This window comes from Drosophila bipectinata, chromosome 3R, assembly GCF_030179905.1.
Source record: "Drosophila bipectinata strain 14024-0381.07 chromosome 3R, DbipHiC1v2, whole genome shotgun sequence".
NCBI lineage: Eukaryota > Metazoa > Arthropoda > Insecta > Diptera > Drosophilidae > Drosophila > Drosophila bipectinata.
Window position 1 is genome coordinate 12,655,247 of NC_091739.1, and position 14,783 is coordinate 12,670,029.

General features: G+C 38.8%; 3 protein-coding genes across 5 annotated transcripts in view; 2 read left to right on the plus strand and 1 right to left on the minus strand.

Moving 5' to 3' along the window:
- Positions 1 to 3: 3 nt before the first annotated feature.
- Jhbp16 (Juvenile hormone binding protein 16) lies at positions 4 to 2,962 on the minus strand. 3 transcript variants are annotated; one of them, XM_070281249.1, is made up of 4 exons: positions 2,831 to 2,962; positions 1,292 to 1,711; positions 941 to 1,238; positions 4 to 277 (listed from the first exon to the last, which is right to left on the minus strand). In XM_070281249.1, the coding sequence occupies exons 2-4, from the start codon at positions 1,500 to 1,502 to the stop codon at positions 4 to 6; spliced, it is 783 nt and encodes a 260-aa protein (XP_070137350.1). In that variant the 5' UTR covers positions 1,503 to 1,711; positions 2,831 to 2,962. The 3 variants fall into 3 exon arrangements, with proteins under 3 accessions (XP_070137350.1, XP_017103634.2, XP_070137349.1); XM_017248145.3 differs by having other exon boundaries at positions 1,292 to 1,525; positions 2,831 to 2,961; XM_070281248.1 differs by having other exon boundaries at positions 1,292 to 1,525; positions 2,712 to 2,890.
- A 1,145-nt stretch (positions 2,963 to 4,107) lies between these two features.
- Archease (protein archease) lies at positions 4,108 to 5,217 on the plus strand. Its single transcript, XM_017247360.3, has 3 exons — positions 4,108 to 4,249; positions 4,312 to 4,336; positions 4,575 to 5,217. Exons 1-3 carry the CDS (start codon positions 4,195 to 4,197, stop codon positions 4,963 to 4,965), a joined length of 471 nt encoding a protein of 156 aa, XP_017102849.2. The 5' UTR covers positions 4,108 to 4,194; the 3' UTR covers positions 4,966 to 5,217.
- Positions 5,218 to 5,872: 655 nt separating this feature from the next.
- Positions 5,873 to 14,783, plus strand: part of E2f1 (E2F transcription factor 1) — a 35,249-nt gene continuing 26,338 nt past the window's right edge. Inside the window, exon 1 of the mRNA XM_017247822.3 lies at positions 5,873 to 6,563. The gene's annotated coding sequence lies outside the window, so the exon portion shown is untranslated. The remainder of the gene's footprint in view (positions 6,564 to 14,783) is intronic.

Sequence of the window (14,783 nt, forward strand, 5' to 3'; positions counted from 1 at the left end):
AAGTCATGTTCCAAGAAACTTCTCGAGGGGAAAGTGGCGGAAGGACTCGTTGAATATGTCCGTAAAGGCGGTGCTCACTAGTTCGTTGATCATTGGCTTCAGAAAGGGCAGGCCCAGCTGCCACATGCTATTGATTACTCCATCGGCCAGCTGGTTAAGCGGCTGCCCCTGCAACAGATTACCAACATGCAGCTCCATTCCTCCGATGCGATCCACCTCCACGTGCACCTTGATCAGGGATCCAGGCTCTCCAATCCGACGCACGCTGGTTGTCTGGCTGTGGGATGTTCAAAAATATTTTTTAGGATTACATTTTGAATAAATTTTTATATCCAGATGACACCAATTGTCGTTGCCTAAATATTTGCATCTGATCCTTGAGAGAATCAATTAAATCGGTATATTGTGTATATTTTTCGCCCAAAAAAAATTAACAAAGAAGTCTATGAAATATTTTGTTGTGGGATTTTGATGCAGATTAATGGAGAATCGATCTACAAATCGTTTAAGGTATTCCTCTCAAGAATCGGATGTTTTTTGGCTAAGATATAGCCTTCTCTGTGGGCCATACTGTCCTCCCCATGCATTTACCACATTTTGACGGGAATCATCCAGAAAATTTGACAAAAAATCTAAAAAATATTTTGTGGTGGGATTTTGATGCAGATTGATGGAGAATCGATCTACAAATCGTTTAAGGTATTCCTCTCAAGAATCGGATTAATTTCCTCACAAGGCTGTATTATGGTGTCCAATTTTAAATACATTTTTTATAAAATGGAAAGCTAGATTCTAGTATTTTTGTAGGTATTGTATATGATTTCATGTTGTAGGAGCAGTAATTACCTACAAATGAGCTGGGTCTTTGGAAAAACCACCTTAACAATGGATAAGTTGGCGTCATTGCTTGGGAAATAGCATGTGCAACCTGGCTACTCACCTGTAGTCGAAAAGCGTCAGATTCCAGTGACCTTTTCGGGTGATCTCGGTGCCCAGCATCTTGCCCACGAACTGGTACTCGCCCTCCAGACTCTTCTCGGGGAAATACTGGGCATAAACGATGCGGTGATCCTCTGGGTCGGCGTGGAATTTGGTCACCTCGGATCTGGCCCATCCGAACTCGGAGACATTGCGCAAGATCAGTCGGAAACTGCCCAGTCCCTGGGAGTCGCCCCTTCGCAACTCGACGTAGCCGCAACGATGTGGGTCAAAGGGCTTGATGTTGTAGTCGGGCACACCTGAAAGTGGCAACCGTAGTGACACCTCACCTAGTTTCCAAACTTTGGCTCACCTGTTGTGAAGTAAGCCCTCAGATCGTTAAACACCTGTCGCATGCACTCGTTGTACTCCTCGCCTGCTCCTCTGCAGCGTCCCAGCATGTGCCTCAGATCCTCATCCACATCGATCTGACTGGAGGCATGTGCCAGGTGAGTGGCAAACAGTAAGATCACTACCAAGTGGACCAGGTGCCTGGTACAGTTTGAGGGCAATTGTTGCGACATGTCCACAGTTTTGGAGTAACACACTGATAATTGCAAATCAAAACAAAGTTTTTATTGTTTTGGTTTCTTTGCACGCGATTTGTTTAGTTTTTGAGTTTTTTTTTAAATGTCATAGCTATGTTTTCTTGTAGGCGTCAAGAGCCACCGGTAATTATTGTTCAAATTGCCCTTGATTTTGGCCAACATGTTGTGGTGGTTTACTCTTTTACCTTCAAAAAACATGAATTATTTAGGTAATTGTGTCTGAAGTTTAAACTTAAATGTAAGTTTTTTAGTCACAAAGAAAGGGAGTGTTGCAACCATTTTATTTAGCTTTATCTTGCAGTAGTTTAGTGCAACATAAACTAGTTTTTTTATCAGTTAATGAGAAGTTTTATAGGCTTTGCCCTAATACACTTTATTGGTTGTTTTTTTTTTTTTAATTATTTTAAATCTTAAAGCTTTGCTTTATCTATTTTTATTGACTTTATAAGTTAATTTGTTTTGTAAATTCAAGATCACAGTTTTAGAGCCTTGTTCTGAATAGAACTGCTTGCGGAAATGAACTGCTTGTCCGTTGCCGATATGATCGTTAAGTTTCAAAAGCATTGTGTTTTGTTAAAAAAGTTATTTTCTATTATTATTTATTCCCGATATTAGAGACAATAACTATTAAATGAAAATATTTTTATTATTTTTAAATGCCTTTTTTCCCCGGAATTAACTAAAATTACACAGTGGAAAAATATATGCTTCGGAAAGTCATAAAAAAAGCCATTTTCAACACACAAATAACAAAAACTACTGTTTATGTCTGGGATTTGGTAATCTTTTTGTCTGCCGCCTGCACTTGACCTCTTTGGGCGTACAGATTATTACTGGACTAGGTAGTGGCTACAGTAGAGCCATAAATAAATGAGGAAAAGACTTAAATGACAAAATTGTGCGCCGCTCATTTCTATGTAAGTAAACAAAAGACTTGGACAAGACACAAACTTGCGGGTGCGAACAACTTTTATTTCAACTTAGCCAGCCGCTCATGCAACGCGAAAGCAACAATAACATCCCAAGCACCAGCACTTGCACAGCACCAATATATGATAACATTTGGCAATTGTTCAGTTTAGCGGTTGCAATTGCAGTAGCCTAGCGATGTTGACCAACGGTCAGTTATTTAACGAAAGCAACTAAGATTAGTGGGATTGGGCAAGTCCACAGTTTTGCATTCACTTTGGGGCTATTTATATGGGGGTTTTTGGGGTTCTGCCGCCCAAATATGAAATTCTATAACTCGAGCAGCTCCTTCGCATGCAAATAAGGCACAAATATTCGAAAATAATATCTTTTACAGTTAGCTGAGCCGAATACGCGACGTGTGATTCACTTGAGCTGCCGTGGCCAACTGAGCCAAGTTTAAACCGGGACCAAGACGAAAGCCGAACCCGAAATAAGCTTCCCACCAAAAGTCGCACTGGCTGCCACCAGCTGTCTGGGCAAAGGCAAAAATAGCAATAACCCAAAAAGCAACAAATAGAAATAGCAGGAAAATGTTTGAGAGCCATGCAAGCGAACTTTGTCAATGCAAACACATGTTTTACACCCTTTTGTATTATTTCCTCATTATGGGCATCTTCCCTCACAAAACTTTAAAAAAATAACAAAGCACTGAGTCGTAAATCAATGGCTTCATAAATTTAGAAGCACGTAAGAATTTTGGGTAGTTAGTTATCCGACTTTTAAAGTATCTTTTACAAAAGGAAATACTTAAATATTTTAATAAACTCAATTCTCTTAAAATGTGTAATTTAAGTGGTAATATTTATATTTTCATATGTGCAAATTTTTAAAATTTATAGCACTATATCATTTTCTATCTGAAGATTTGAAGATACCCCTTCAATACCTCCTAGCTCCCAACAATTACCGGTCATCGTTGCTGAAAACTGACCGGAATTTAATTAGGCAAGCCCAATGTCCGCCTTTGGTTATTTCTAACATTTTTTATTTTAAAAAATCAAGTACACATTCATAGCATTCAAGATCATGGTAATGAATAAATTACGATTCATGATTGACAATCGCGCGTGCTCGGCGCCAACGATTGACAGTAAAGATGCCAAAAACGAGAGGAAGATTATGTGGACTACTTTTTAGCAAATGGATCTGCAAGGTTGCAGCTTCAGTTATTGTGGCTGATTACAATTTAATGAAAGGACAAGGTCAAAATTTACAACAATTCAAAATGCATCTGAAAAAAACGTTAAAAACATATGGAGTAGTTTAATGAACCCATCTTGTAAAATTCCATTAGCTAATATGTTTCTTTAAAGATTTTTTTTTAATAAAAAAATAGAAATTACAAAGTAGAACTTTTATAAAAAGTTCTTTTAGTATTTTTATAGCTGCCACCATTCTGTAGATAGACTTCATTGTTTTGAATTTCTGAATTGACAAAATTTTTTTTTTTTTATAATTCATAATTATATTATATCTAATCATATACAAATTTTAAAATATATCAATTTTTTTCATATCAATGAAAATTCAAACAACTCAGTGGCGCCAAGAGCGGAAAACCAACGAACCAGAATCCCACACTTTGGTATTTTATTTGGTAGTTTTTCACCTGCCGGGCACACTTGACATCTCCAGCACATTTGTTTATATTTAGTTAAGCGGCTAAAGTTAATTTTATTTTGTAATTTATCAAATAATGGAGGTTGAATTCAGCAAGGAGAACTTTCTGCTGCCGGAGATAAAGTATGAATGTAAGTAGACTAAGCTAATGCTCACTGTAACTCCTGTTACTAAGTATTTCACCACCTTGCAGATTTGGACCACACGGCCGATGTTCAGTGAGTAATAACAACACTAAAACGTGACTAAGATATGTGTAGTCGGATGATTACTTATTCACAACCAAAGTAGGAGAACTGCTGTTACCACTAGCCGCTATCTAGCTACCGTTGTATCATATAATTAATACGGATCCCCCCCACGTGTTAAAGCAGAACCTCTCATATAGGCCCCCAAACCAATCTAAACCTTTCCTTAACGTTTACTTACCTTTTCCTTATCTATTTCCTTTTACAGACTTCATGGATGGGGAACCGATCTTAAGGAAGCCTTCGAACAATGCGGAGTGGCCATGTTTGGATACATGACCGAATTGGAATACGTCTCCGTGGAACAGTGCTTCGAAATCGAGGCCCAAGGTGATGATCTGGAGGGACTTCTATTCCATTTTCTTGATGAGCTGCTGTTCCTTTTCTCGGCGGAGCCATATTTAGTCTGCAAGAAGCTGGATATCACAAAGTTCGATCTTGACACATTTACGATCGTCTGCCGATGCTACGGAGAACCTTTCGAGCTGGGAAAACATCCGCAGGGCACTGAGGTGAAGGCCATCACATATTCGGCCATGCAAATTGTCCAGGAACCGGAGAAGGGAAACTACGAGGTGTTTGTCATAATTGATATTTGATCCCAGCTACGATACGTTATGTTGGATATTAAAGTTGACTGTTCTGTTTCCACCCCTTTTGGCTGTCTTCATTAATCATAAGTGAAATGCCAAAAAAAACTATAAAAAATTACTGCATAGCCCCGAAAAATCTGCAATCTCTCGTGCTGAGACTGCATCCCCTGTCTGAAGTTTCAGGAGGATGACTTATCACAAAAACCACTCGATTGTGCGGCTGCTAATGCAATTAGGACTGGCTTTTTCCTTACCAGTCTGATTCCTGAATCAAAGTTTAAAATTTTTAAAGTCTTTAAAAGTCTTTAAAATTTTCAAATTTAAAAATCAATCTATCGTTAGGGTTAGTAATGAAACTTTTTGTAGGGGAGGATTCCATTCCAAAGTGGGTAAAAAATAAGAAATGTTATTATTGGATATTTACATTTATTGAAAGTATAACATGAGCCTTTTGGGGATATACCTACAAAAAATTCAAACATATGATTATCTATATATATTTCTGTCTTTTAATATATTAACTCTGCCTCACACATTCATAACAAGTGATGCAACTTTAAAAATGGGAAATGATGACGGAAAAAAACCAACTAAAACCAATGTTTTTCCAACTCTCCTAAGTAGCACATATTATTCTGAAAACCTAGAGAAAAAATTGTATACCAATTATTTACGAATAAGACCGATTGATTTTTGTTTACGAATAAGAACAGTAACCTCCCCTCAGAAAATGGCGCCAGTTTGAATTTAGCGAGGACCTGAACCAATTCCCATATCAAAACCATCCCATGTGTTGCCATCAGCTGCGTGGAACAATGGGAATGGAAAATGTAAACAACAAAAAAACGCTTGCCGGGCAGCGTAATAGTGTGGGTGTGCGACAAGATTTCCTTGGCTATCAAATCTAGGCGAAATTATTTAGACCAGTCGCGATTACCATTTCTAACTGATTGATTTTGAAAAGCAACACTGCGATACGTCCGAAAACGGCAGCGAAACAACACACGAAAGCGTGTGTGAAAGAACAAACAAAGTATGAAAGGCAAATCAAGCAGTAAAACGCACACACTGAAAGGCGGCCAGTCGGCAAGTTGCTCATTTCGCTCTTGGCTTTGAAACGCGTCGAACCGTCGTTAAAAAAATGTTGGCCAAAAAACTATCCAACATAAAAAATCGTTGAATATTAACCGTTAGGCTATACTATGCAGAATCAGTAATCAGTAAAAAGTGGGTGGAAGAAACGAAGAAAAAACGTCATCAGCGCCGCATTTTCGCCCCGTGTTTGTTGTTGTGTTTGCTGTTGCTTTTCAATTCGCCGCCTCGCCCTCTCGCTCTCTCATTCTTTCTGCAGCCACCAATTGTCATGGTGTTCAAGTAAGAAGAAGAGCCAAGCTACCCGTGAGCACATTGTGCGTTAGTTGGATAGCATTTTGGATCCACAAATCGGCCGGATATCGGTCGGATAGCTCCCTAAAAATCCCACCAATCGACAGGTAACACCGCCAGCTACAATTTCCGATCAAAAACGGAGCTCCAACTTGAACGCAACTGAGTGAAAAACGTGGCGGAAAAATCCATACGAAGACGGAACGGAAAAAAATGTGGTAGGTAGTAGTACTAAGTAGAAGTAGAGAATGTGACATGTGTGTGTGGGTTTCTATCGGTGGCAGTGTGTGTGCGTGTGTGTGTGGCGGGTGCTGCGCTGGGCATTTTCTTTATAGAATAGGAAGCCCCCCTTCTCCATCACAAAAAAGCAACTGTTTTTTTGGGCGTACGCCCCGCCCTCAGTCGCCAGCCGGCAAAGGCAACAAAAAAAGTTCATGCCGGTCCAGCTGACGCAGCAGCTGCAAAAAAAAAAAGAAAGCCTAAGAAGGGGGAGCCACGGCCGCGGGGGTGGTGGCCGAGAAGGTGGTTGTCGAAATGGCGATGCTAATGCGCACTTTATATAATTTCATCCCCACTACTACCTGTCTACTACCTGTGGACCATCTAGTACCTAGTACTTTGCCAATGCCCTTCGTGAAAATGCCCACATTATCTAGCAGTTGGCACTAGTGTGTGTGTGTATGATAGTGGGACTGGTAACGGATTCTTTGCAAAATCTAATTCATCAAAACTCTGGGCTGACGTCACTCAAATTTCATTTGCATCCATTCTAATTTTATTTATCCGAAGAGTAAAATCAAGCTTCAAACACTGGAAGAAAAAGGGGACTAATGTGGAAGAATATTAAATAAAATACACTATTTAAATCTTGAATAATTTATTAAAAGTACTATTATAAACCCCAAAACCCTGTTTTTTTTCTAATCCCTAGTACTACCCTACGACGTATCAGTTCCAAAATAACTTTATTTTAATACATAGCTCCCTGTATAACTCAGCTTGTGATAATCAGCTTTGATTGTAAAAATACCCAATCTAGAAAATTCCAGACTTCCAAACCTTTTTAAGATATTTTTTCAAGGCAATCTCAACCTCAGCCCTTCAAGAACTTAATTTAGCCTCGATTTTGGAGCCAAAAGTTCGATTAGAAACGTTGCCAGATTTCCCGGGAGGGATGCTGGTGCTGATCGGCTCAGATGCTCGAGTTATATAGTATGGGGTGTGGTCCTATTTTCTTTTTTGCCAATTGCTCTTACAATTACCATTAAGAATTGGGCGCATGACTCCCTACGTCTTATCAGCGTATCAATTAACCCAGATAGCAGAACACGGAACTTGCTTTCCGATGATAAGAATGCAATTGAAACTTTCCCTGGGAAAACATAGAGTAGAATGATGTAGAAACAGTAGATGTTTCTGAGAAGAAATGCACATTGGAGGAGGAGTACGCTGGGTCAGCTTTTTGGCGACGTCATAGTTTGATGACCTCCACAGACTCACACCACGATATGGGGCCAACCAATACGTCAGCAATTATGCATACAAGTACATATGTATATACACATATGTATGCTCCAAAACGGGGCAATGGCGGCCATCGAAGACGACGCTGTCTCATGGCTTTTTTTTCTCCCCATCTCTTCCCAAGTATTGGGGCGGCGACTTTATTTCTCGAGTCTGCAGTTTTTATTTTTTTTTCTCTACCATTTTTGTATTTGGTTACTTTGATTTCGCTTGGCCTTCGGGGGCTTTTGGTCTTGGACTCTCTTGGTCGGATGTCGGGTCTTTTGTGAACCAGTTGCTCTAAGCGCCTCTGTTACCTGTTCGCTTGGTCGCTTGGTTGGTAGCCCGTGCTTGGTATACACATCATTTTGTGCTGCCACAGTTTACGCCAAATCCGATATAGCATTACGGAAGCAGTGATTTGTACATTTTCCCCCCCTCCTCTTTTATTGTCGCTGAGAAAATCTCCAATCTGTCGATGACTGGCCTCCACAATCTTAAATGCAATTGACAGTTTTGGTTTCGTTTAATGGCGTTGGGTTTTATCTCTTGCTGGGGTGATAAGGCCTCCGAGAACCCCAAAGAGCTACAATTACTTTTTAATGAAATTGAGGTCATTTTTATTAAAAGTCTTATTACTTAAAAATGGTCTTAAAATAAGTTTAAATAGAGCTTTGTGTTGTTTAATATTTAATAATGTTTAATGTTTAATATTAAGGTTCTAGATTGTAAGTTATTTCTGTTATTTCTTGATTAGATCAACTAAAAATCTATATTCCGATAATATTTTTCTTTAACTCCAATCTGTTATAAATTACTTAATAATTGAATAATTATTGTAATAAATATAATCTCCAGTTAGGATCCTTAAATAAACCTCCCCTCAAGACAATCCCCATTTGAAACCTGGCAGTCTGGCAACTCCAGTTTAAATCTCATCAAGTGGCTTACACAATCTTTGCCCCAAAAATCCAAAAAAAAAAAAAAAACTCACGCTTACCTACACGTCTCACATGAAATCAGCGCACTTGCTCCGAGCAATATTATACACAAATTTGTACGACAGGCTAATACTTTTCATAATATATTAAATACTTGAATTTCATTTTTTTTTATATTTATTATGGACTGGCCACTTTGGGTCATCGCTTGCCCGATCACATCGTGTTTGTTTTTATCATGTGCTGCCTTTTTTTTTGTGGCTCGTCGTCTTCTGTGAGCGTGAGTGTATTAAGTTGTTGTTGCACTTTTATAACAGACCATAATGGGGGACGTCTGGGGAGGCACACACTCGCTGGCTTAAAATACTTGAGCGAAACGAGTTGAAAGCGATTTCATTAATATATGCCTTTTTGTCGATTCTTTCGGGTTGATGGTGTTGTTAGTGTGCTGGCCTCTGGTGTGGTGACTACTGATGCTATTATTATTTTTTTTTTTATTATTTTTTATTTAATCGCCCTTTGCCTTTTTTCATACCCTTTGCTGTAATATGGCGAGTGCTTTATGAAGCTAAGGTCACACAGGATCAAGTGTCTTATTTTATAGACTATTTTATTATAATATTTTTAAATTTGGCTTTTTACTGACTGTATGGCCCATTGCTGTGTTGCCCCTGGGTAGAATTGAACATTTTGTTGTTTTTGGGAATTTTTTTGTCAGTGCTGTTGGCTGGTTTCTGTTGGGCTATTTTTAAAAAAAATTTTGCTTGAAAACAACAACAAAAAATTAAATAAAAGAGAGAAGAAAAGAAAAGACGAGGCAAGCCGAAGTCGACGCAGTGGCATCAATAATTGTTGTTGTTGTTACTGTTGTTGCTGCTGCGTTGGAATATGGAATTTCTTGGCAAAACCCCACGTCATATACACTCACATACTGTTCGCAATCTGAATCGAGACTTGAAGAAAGGGGAGAAAGCCACAGGGGAGCTTAATTATTCCGCCAAAAAAAAATAATCGAAACTTATATCTAGATACTGCATAGATAGATACTATCTATTAGATAGATATCTATATCTATAGCTTTTGCATAAAACATAATGGCATCGATTTCCAAAACCAACCCAGACAGCCAGGGGTGGAGAGGTAGAAGAAACACGACTGGTGGCGTCCAGTGCTGGTGGAGTGGAGGTGTCCCTGTTTGTATCCATGTATGACAACTCATTCGTTGTTGTTGTTGTGCGCTGGACGAGAGGAGCTGGTTCTGTGGGTGATGTCGTCACTGGATGACAGCGACAAAAACAGCAACAGAAATAACCCATTGCCATTCTCGACTCCGGAACCAATTAGGTCACATTGGCGTTGTAGCAGCTTCCTTCTCCTCCTTCGATCCCTTTTTTTTCTGTTCTTTATTTTTTATGTCTTAAAAAGCAACTTTTCACTTCATTGATAAAATGATTAATCGTTATTATGATGGTGATGGTTGTGGAAAGGGGGTCACCCTAAATTCACTAAAATAAGAGTAAATTATAAGCTTTAAAAATAAAGGTTAAATAAATTTTTCTACAAAAACGTCTAAAAAAAAGGGTTAATCCTGAAAACAATTTTATTTTAAAGAATTTTTTAAGTTTAGTATTTTCTCTCTCTGTATAAAAGCTGCATTATATCAGTGTATGTGTGTGTGTGTCACCTAGATGGTGACGCGTTAAAGCGGATGTTTAAACGATTTATAAGCAGACATCGCATTCTGTTTTGGGGGTCTAATGTGAATTTGATAACGAAATTAAGGTTCAACAGAGGTCAAATGCTCTGAATACTCGGAAGGATGAAACATAGTTGATAATAATATAAAAGAATTCTTTATTATTTAGTCATAAGTGGGCTTCCAATAAACAAATTTTAATTTTCATAATATTTCTAATAAAAACCATTAGTAAAATCTGATATATCCTGCGGCTTAAGAATCCTATGAATCATTTATGTAATCATTTGTATAGATTATACCGTGACCCAATGATTTATATTCAATCACTGAGACAAAAACAAAAAAAAAGATTCCCATGTAGGATACCTCAAGCCCTACCACCCTAGACTTAGTCTTGAAAAAAAGGCTCACCCTAATCATAATTCCTGCCCAATATTTATATGACACGAAAAAAAAAAAAGAAAAAACTGCATCCCCAGATAATTACAAGAAATTGATTTGATTTGATTATGCCATAAAGGAGAGCGCTTGCGCAGCTGCCTCTGGAAATACCCTGCTCTAATTGCCTAATGCATATAGAATTATGCGAAAGGTGAAAGCATTTCACCCTAAGATCCTAGGGAAAGAAAAACTTTTTGTGAAAATCGATAACGAATGCAATTTATGGGACACGGGGCTGAATCTTAAGATACAGCTGCACCCCGAGCGAGGACAATGGGGAAGTGTGAGTGAAGGGCCTCTCCTCTCTCCCATTGAGACAATTGCGAAAGTCGCTGGGAGTAGCAGTGAGTGGTTCACTTTCTTCATTTGCGGAAGAAAGAAAGACCGAATGCAGAATGCCAGAATGGCAGCTGGCCAAGACAATGGCAAAGGTAACTCTGAGGACATTTTGCATCATCTACTGAATGGGAAAACGGACATGGTCCTTTTGTTCCTCCTTCTTGTTCGTTTGCCTGTGGGATGATCTTTTATAATCCCAAGTATGCCGAGATCTCCGTGTACGTGCTCATAATTTATGCCCGAGCATCAGCAGCAGCAGCCTCAATGGCACTCGGTCTCAGATACACAGATACACACCTGCCTGCCACTTTTGGGATATTTTGTCTGTCCTTCTCTAGGACAGCTGCGCACTCCTTGAAATTGTATTCGATTTGTTGTTTTATAATTAAGCGCCGTCTTCAAATGGTCTCCTAGTGGTCCTTCGTCTATGGTCCTTCTATTTTGTGGCTTAACAGGTGGTTTGAGGGTACAGTTTCCTTCTTTAAATCCTTTTTTATAAATCCGGAAATGTATATATTTGAATACTTTCATTACCTTTTACTATTAAAGTCATAAGCGTAGCTAGTACACCTGATTCTTACCTTTTTGGTATCCAATCCCGTTCCTCTGCGATTTAATTTTTATTTTCCTGTTTTCTCTCATACTAATTTTTATATTGGCTTGTTTCTGGTTGTTTATGGCTCGAGTTTAAATCGACACACGTTTCGCATTGCCCGATTAGATTGCACGGGGTGTATTATCCACACCCATATTATATGTATATGTGTATACCCCCTTATCCACACCCAGGAATGCCAATCCATGTGCAATCTCACGCACAGCCAGCGGCATCGGTTGGCTATATGTATATTTACATACATATATACGTTTGTATGTATTTATATAGCCCCTGTATCCCGACTACTCAACCTCGACCGCCTCTATACCATCGTCCATATATCCTTTCCCTCACCTCCGACGCAAAAAGTCGCAAAGTTCAAAGTCAAATGGCTATTTTTACTGCTTCGGTGTTGTTGTTATTGTTGTTGTTGTTGTTGTACCTTGTTTTAGTGTTCTTTTTGCCGGTTCCGTTCTTCTGGCTCTCAGATTCTCACTCTGATACTCTTATTTTCTTTGAATTAAGGATAGTGTATAAGAGTGGGTTTTGGTTAAACTTTTTAAACTAGGATATTAAGAAAAAGTATTTATAAGAAGTATAAGATCTTTCAGTTCAATCCTTATTTATTTATTAATCATTTATTTATTTTTAATCAAAGCTTTTAATTTTTCTCTCATTAAAATATCATTCAGAAACTTTCTTTATAAGAGAGTGTCGAAAGTTCGTGGGGGCCATTTTATGATATTCCCGTTTTAGTTGTTTATTTTACTAAATTTTTTTTTTTTTTTGCACTATTCATTGGTCCTCTGTCCATTTCCTCTGCGCTTTATGTATTTCATTTGCCAGAGAGGAGCCCAGTTGGCTCTCTCTTTTTTTCTTTCTCCCCATATACTACTTGCTCCACTCGACGATGTCGCTGTTTGTCGTTTATCTACTTTGCTCTGTAATTGCGGTCTCGCCGCATTTTTGTATAATGGAATTTCGTGTCTTCTCGATACTCCTCTCCCCCCCTATTCAACATTTACCTTCAGGGTTACCCCCCTTAGTGTTATTTACACTGTTTACGCTATAATACAATTAACTATTTTTATTCCTGGAAATGTAAACAGTAAAGTGAACTTTTGCAGTGAAGCTTCGCTATAAAAAAACATAAAAACAAAATCTATTCTTTTACGGTTTTATTACTTTTATTGAGGCTAGACTGTAGTGTCCATCACCCTATCTCCCTTTGTGGTCTAACGTACGTTCTAAATCACTTTCGGTACTATTGTAATTAGCACGAGACAACAAAAACAATAAAAAACACAAGAGCCACCCCTAGGTGGTGATTTTCGAAACGTCATCAGTCCGTAGCATGCTGCAACAACAATTAAAAACGCATTAGTTTCTCCCCCACTACTCCACGACTCTAGCTTCTTTTTCTTCCTTTTCTACGCCCCAGTATACACGCTGTTTCGTTTACTGATTAGAGCCGAGAAAAACACTACTTTCAGCCTTCTCTGGTTTATTAGAGGCACAGCGAAGAAGAAGAAGAAGAGCCAAGCTTGCCACAAATATGCAAAATTTTTCATCGACCACAAAACTCGTTTCACACGCCGAAAGGGATAGGAAATAAGGAGCTGGAGCGAGACAGGGATAGCGAGAGTGGAGCACAAGAGGTTGAACAACATGCCGCATCATTGTTGTTGTCTGCCCCACTTGCTTTGGGTCTCCGTCTATCTCTGTTGCTCTCCACATGATTAGCGCTACAACAACAAGGAGCAAAAAAAAAAAAAAAAACAAAAAACTTTGCAAATGAAAATAAAATTTACAAATTCCATTCATGAAATTTTGCTGCGTTGGCCGACGCCGACGTCGACTCCGAGCTCCACTTCACAAGAACACTCACACACACACACACACAGATACACATATGTGCAGATTGAAAGCTGCGCCTTGCAGTTACGGTCTCCATCTCGCTCTAGTACTGCTCTCGGCTCTCTCCCCTTTGGCCCTTCTACAGTTTTGTGTTTTTTTTTTCAACGTGTTCGTGTGAGGGCGCGGGTGCTTGTCTGCGTGTGGCGCTCGCTCTGCTCTGGCACTTGTGTCTTTGTTGTTGTAGTTGGTTTAGCAGGTTTCGCATACCCTATAATTGGGGAGGATATGGGGTACTTGGAAATTTCAAAGAAAATCCTACTTTTGAAAAATATACCAGTTTTTTTTCTCATAAATTCTTAAAGATCCTTGAAGTTTTAAAGGTATTTGAAAGAAAATACTATATCTAGTTCTAATCCTAGTTCTAAATGATATAATTTTATATTTTATGCTAATAAATTTTATTTTTTTATATGTTTATTTATGTTTCAATTTTTTTTTATATGAAATTCAAGAGTTCTCTTGAGAAAAAAGGATAAATCAGTAATTTCAAAAACTATAGCCTACATTTAGGGGTTGTTGAACTGAGAAGGAACTTGAGAGGAACTGACTAAACTCTAACTGATTTTATAGGATAATTCAGGCAGAACTTTTTTAATTTTTCAATATTTTTCTAAATTAAATTAAAATATATTTATTATGTACCTTAACCCACAGTATATGTTGGGTTTAGTGGATATATCCCTTGGATTACATTCGAATTCCTAGTTGTTGTTTTTTGTCGCTCTTGCCGGATGTTTTGTTGTTGTTGCATCTGATGTTGCTGTTGTGGCTGTTGGCTTGCGGGCTTACTGTCTGGTCGTTTCATCTGCCGGCTTACTTCTTGCTCTGTCCCCAGCCCCTCCCCCTGCCACGGCCCCTCCTCTATGTCATCCCCCCTCTGGATCACTTTTTGCAACGTCTGGTGGGGTCTGGAAGACTGTGTCTGATTCCGATTCAGAGTCTGGAGCTGCGTGAGTGCAACTTTGTTGTCGCCACCTACTTCCCCCATTTTCAGATGCCC

Excerpts from the sequence above, each read along its gene's own strand:
- Archease (XM_017247360.3), top strand. The coding sequence starts at position 4,195 with ATGGAGGTTGAATTCAGCAAGGAGAACTTTCTGCTGCCGGAGATAAAG. Across the intron at positions 4,250-4,311 it reads GCCGGAGATAAAGTATGAAT|ATTTGGACCACACGGCCGAT; the intron begins GTAAGTAGACTA and ends ACCACCTTGCAG. Across the intron at positions 4,337-4,574 it reads GACCACACGGCCGATGTTCA|ACTTCATGGATGGGGAACCG; the intron begins GTGAGTAATAAC and ends TTCCTTTTACAG.
- Jhbp16 (XM_070281248.1), bottom strand. Across the intron at positions 1,239-1,291 it reads GAGGGCTTACTTCACAACAG|GTGTGCCCGACTACAACATC; the intron begins GTGAGCCAAAGT and ends TGCCACTTTCAG. Across the intron at positions 278-940 it reads CTGACGCTTTTCGACTACAG|CCAGACAACCAGCGTGCGTC; the intron begins GTGAGTAGCCAG and ends AACATCCCACAG.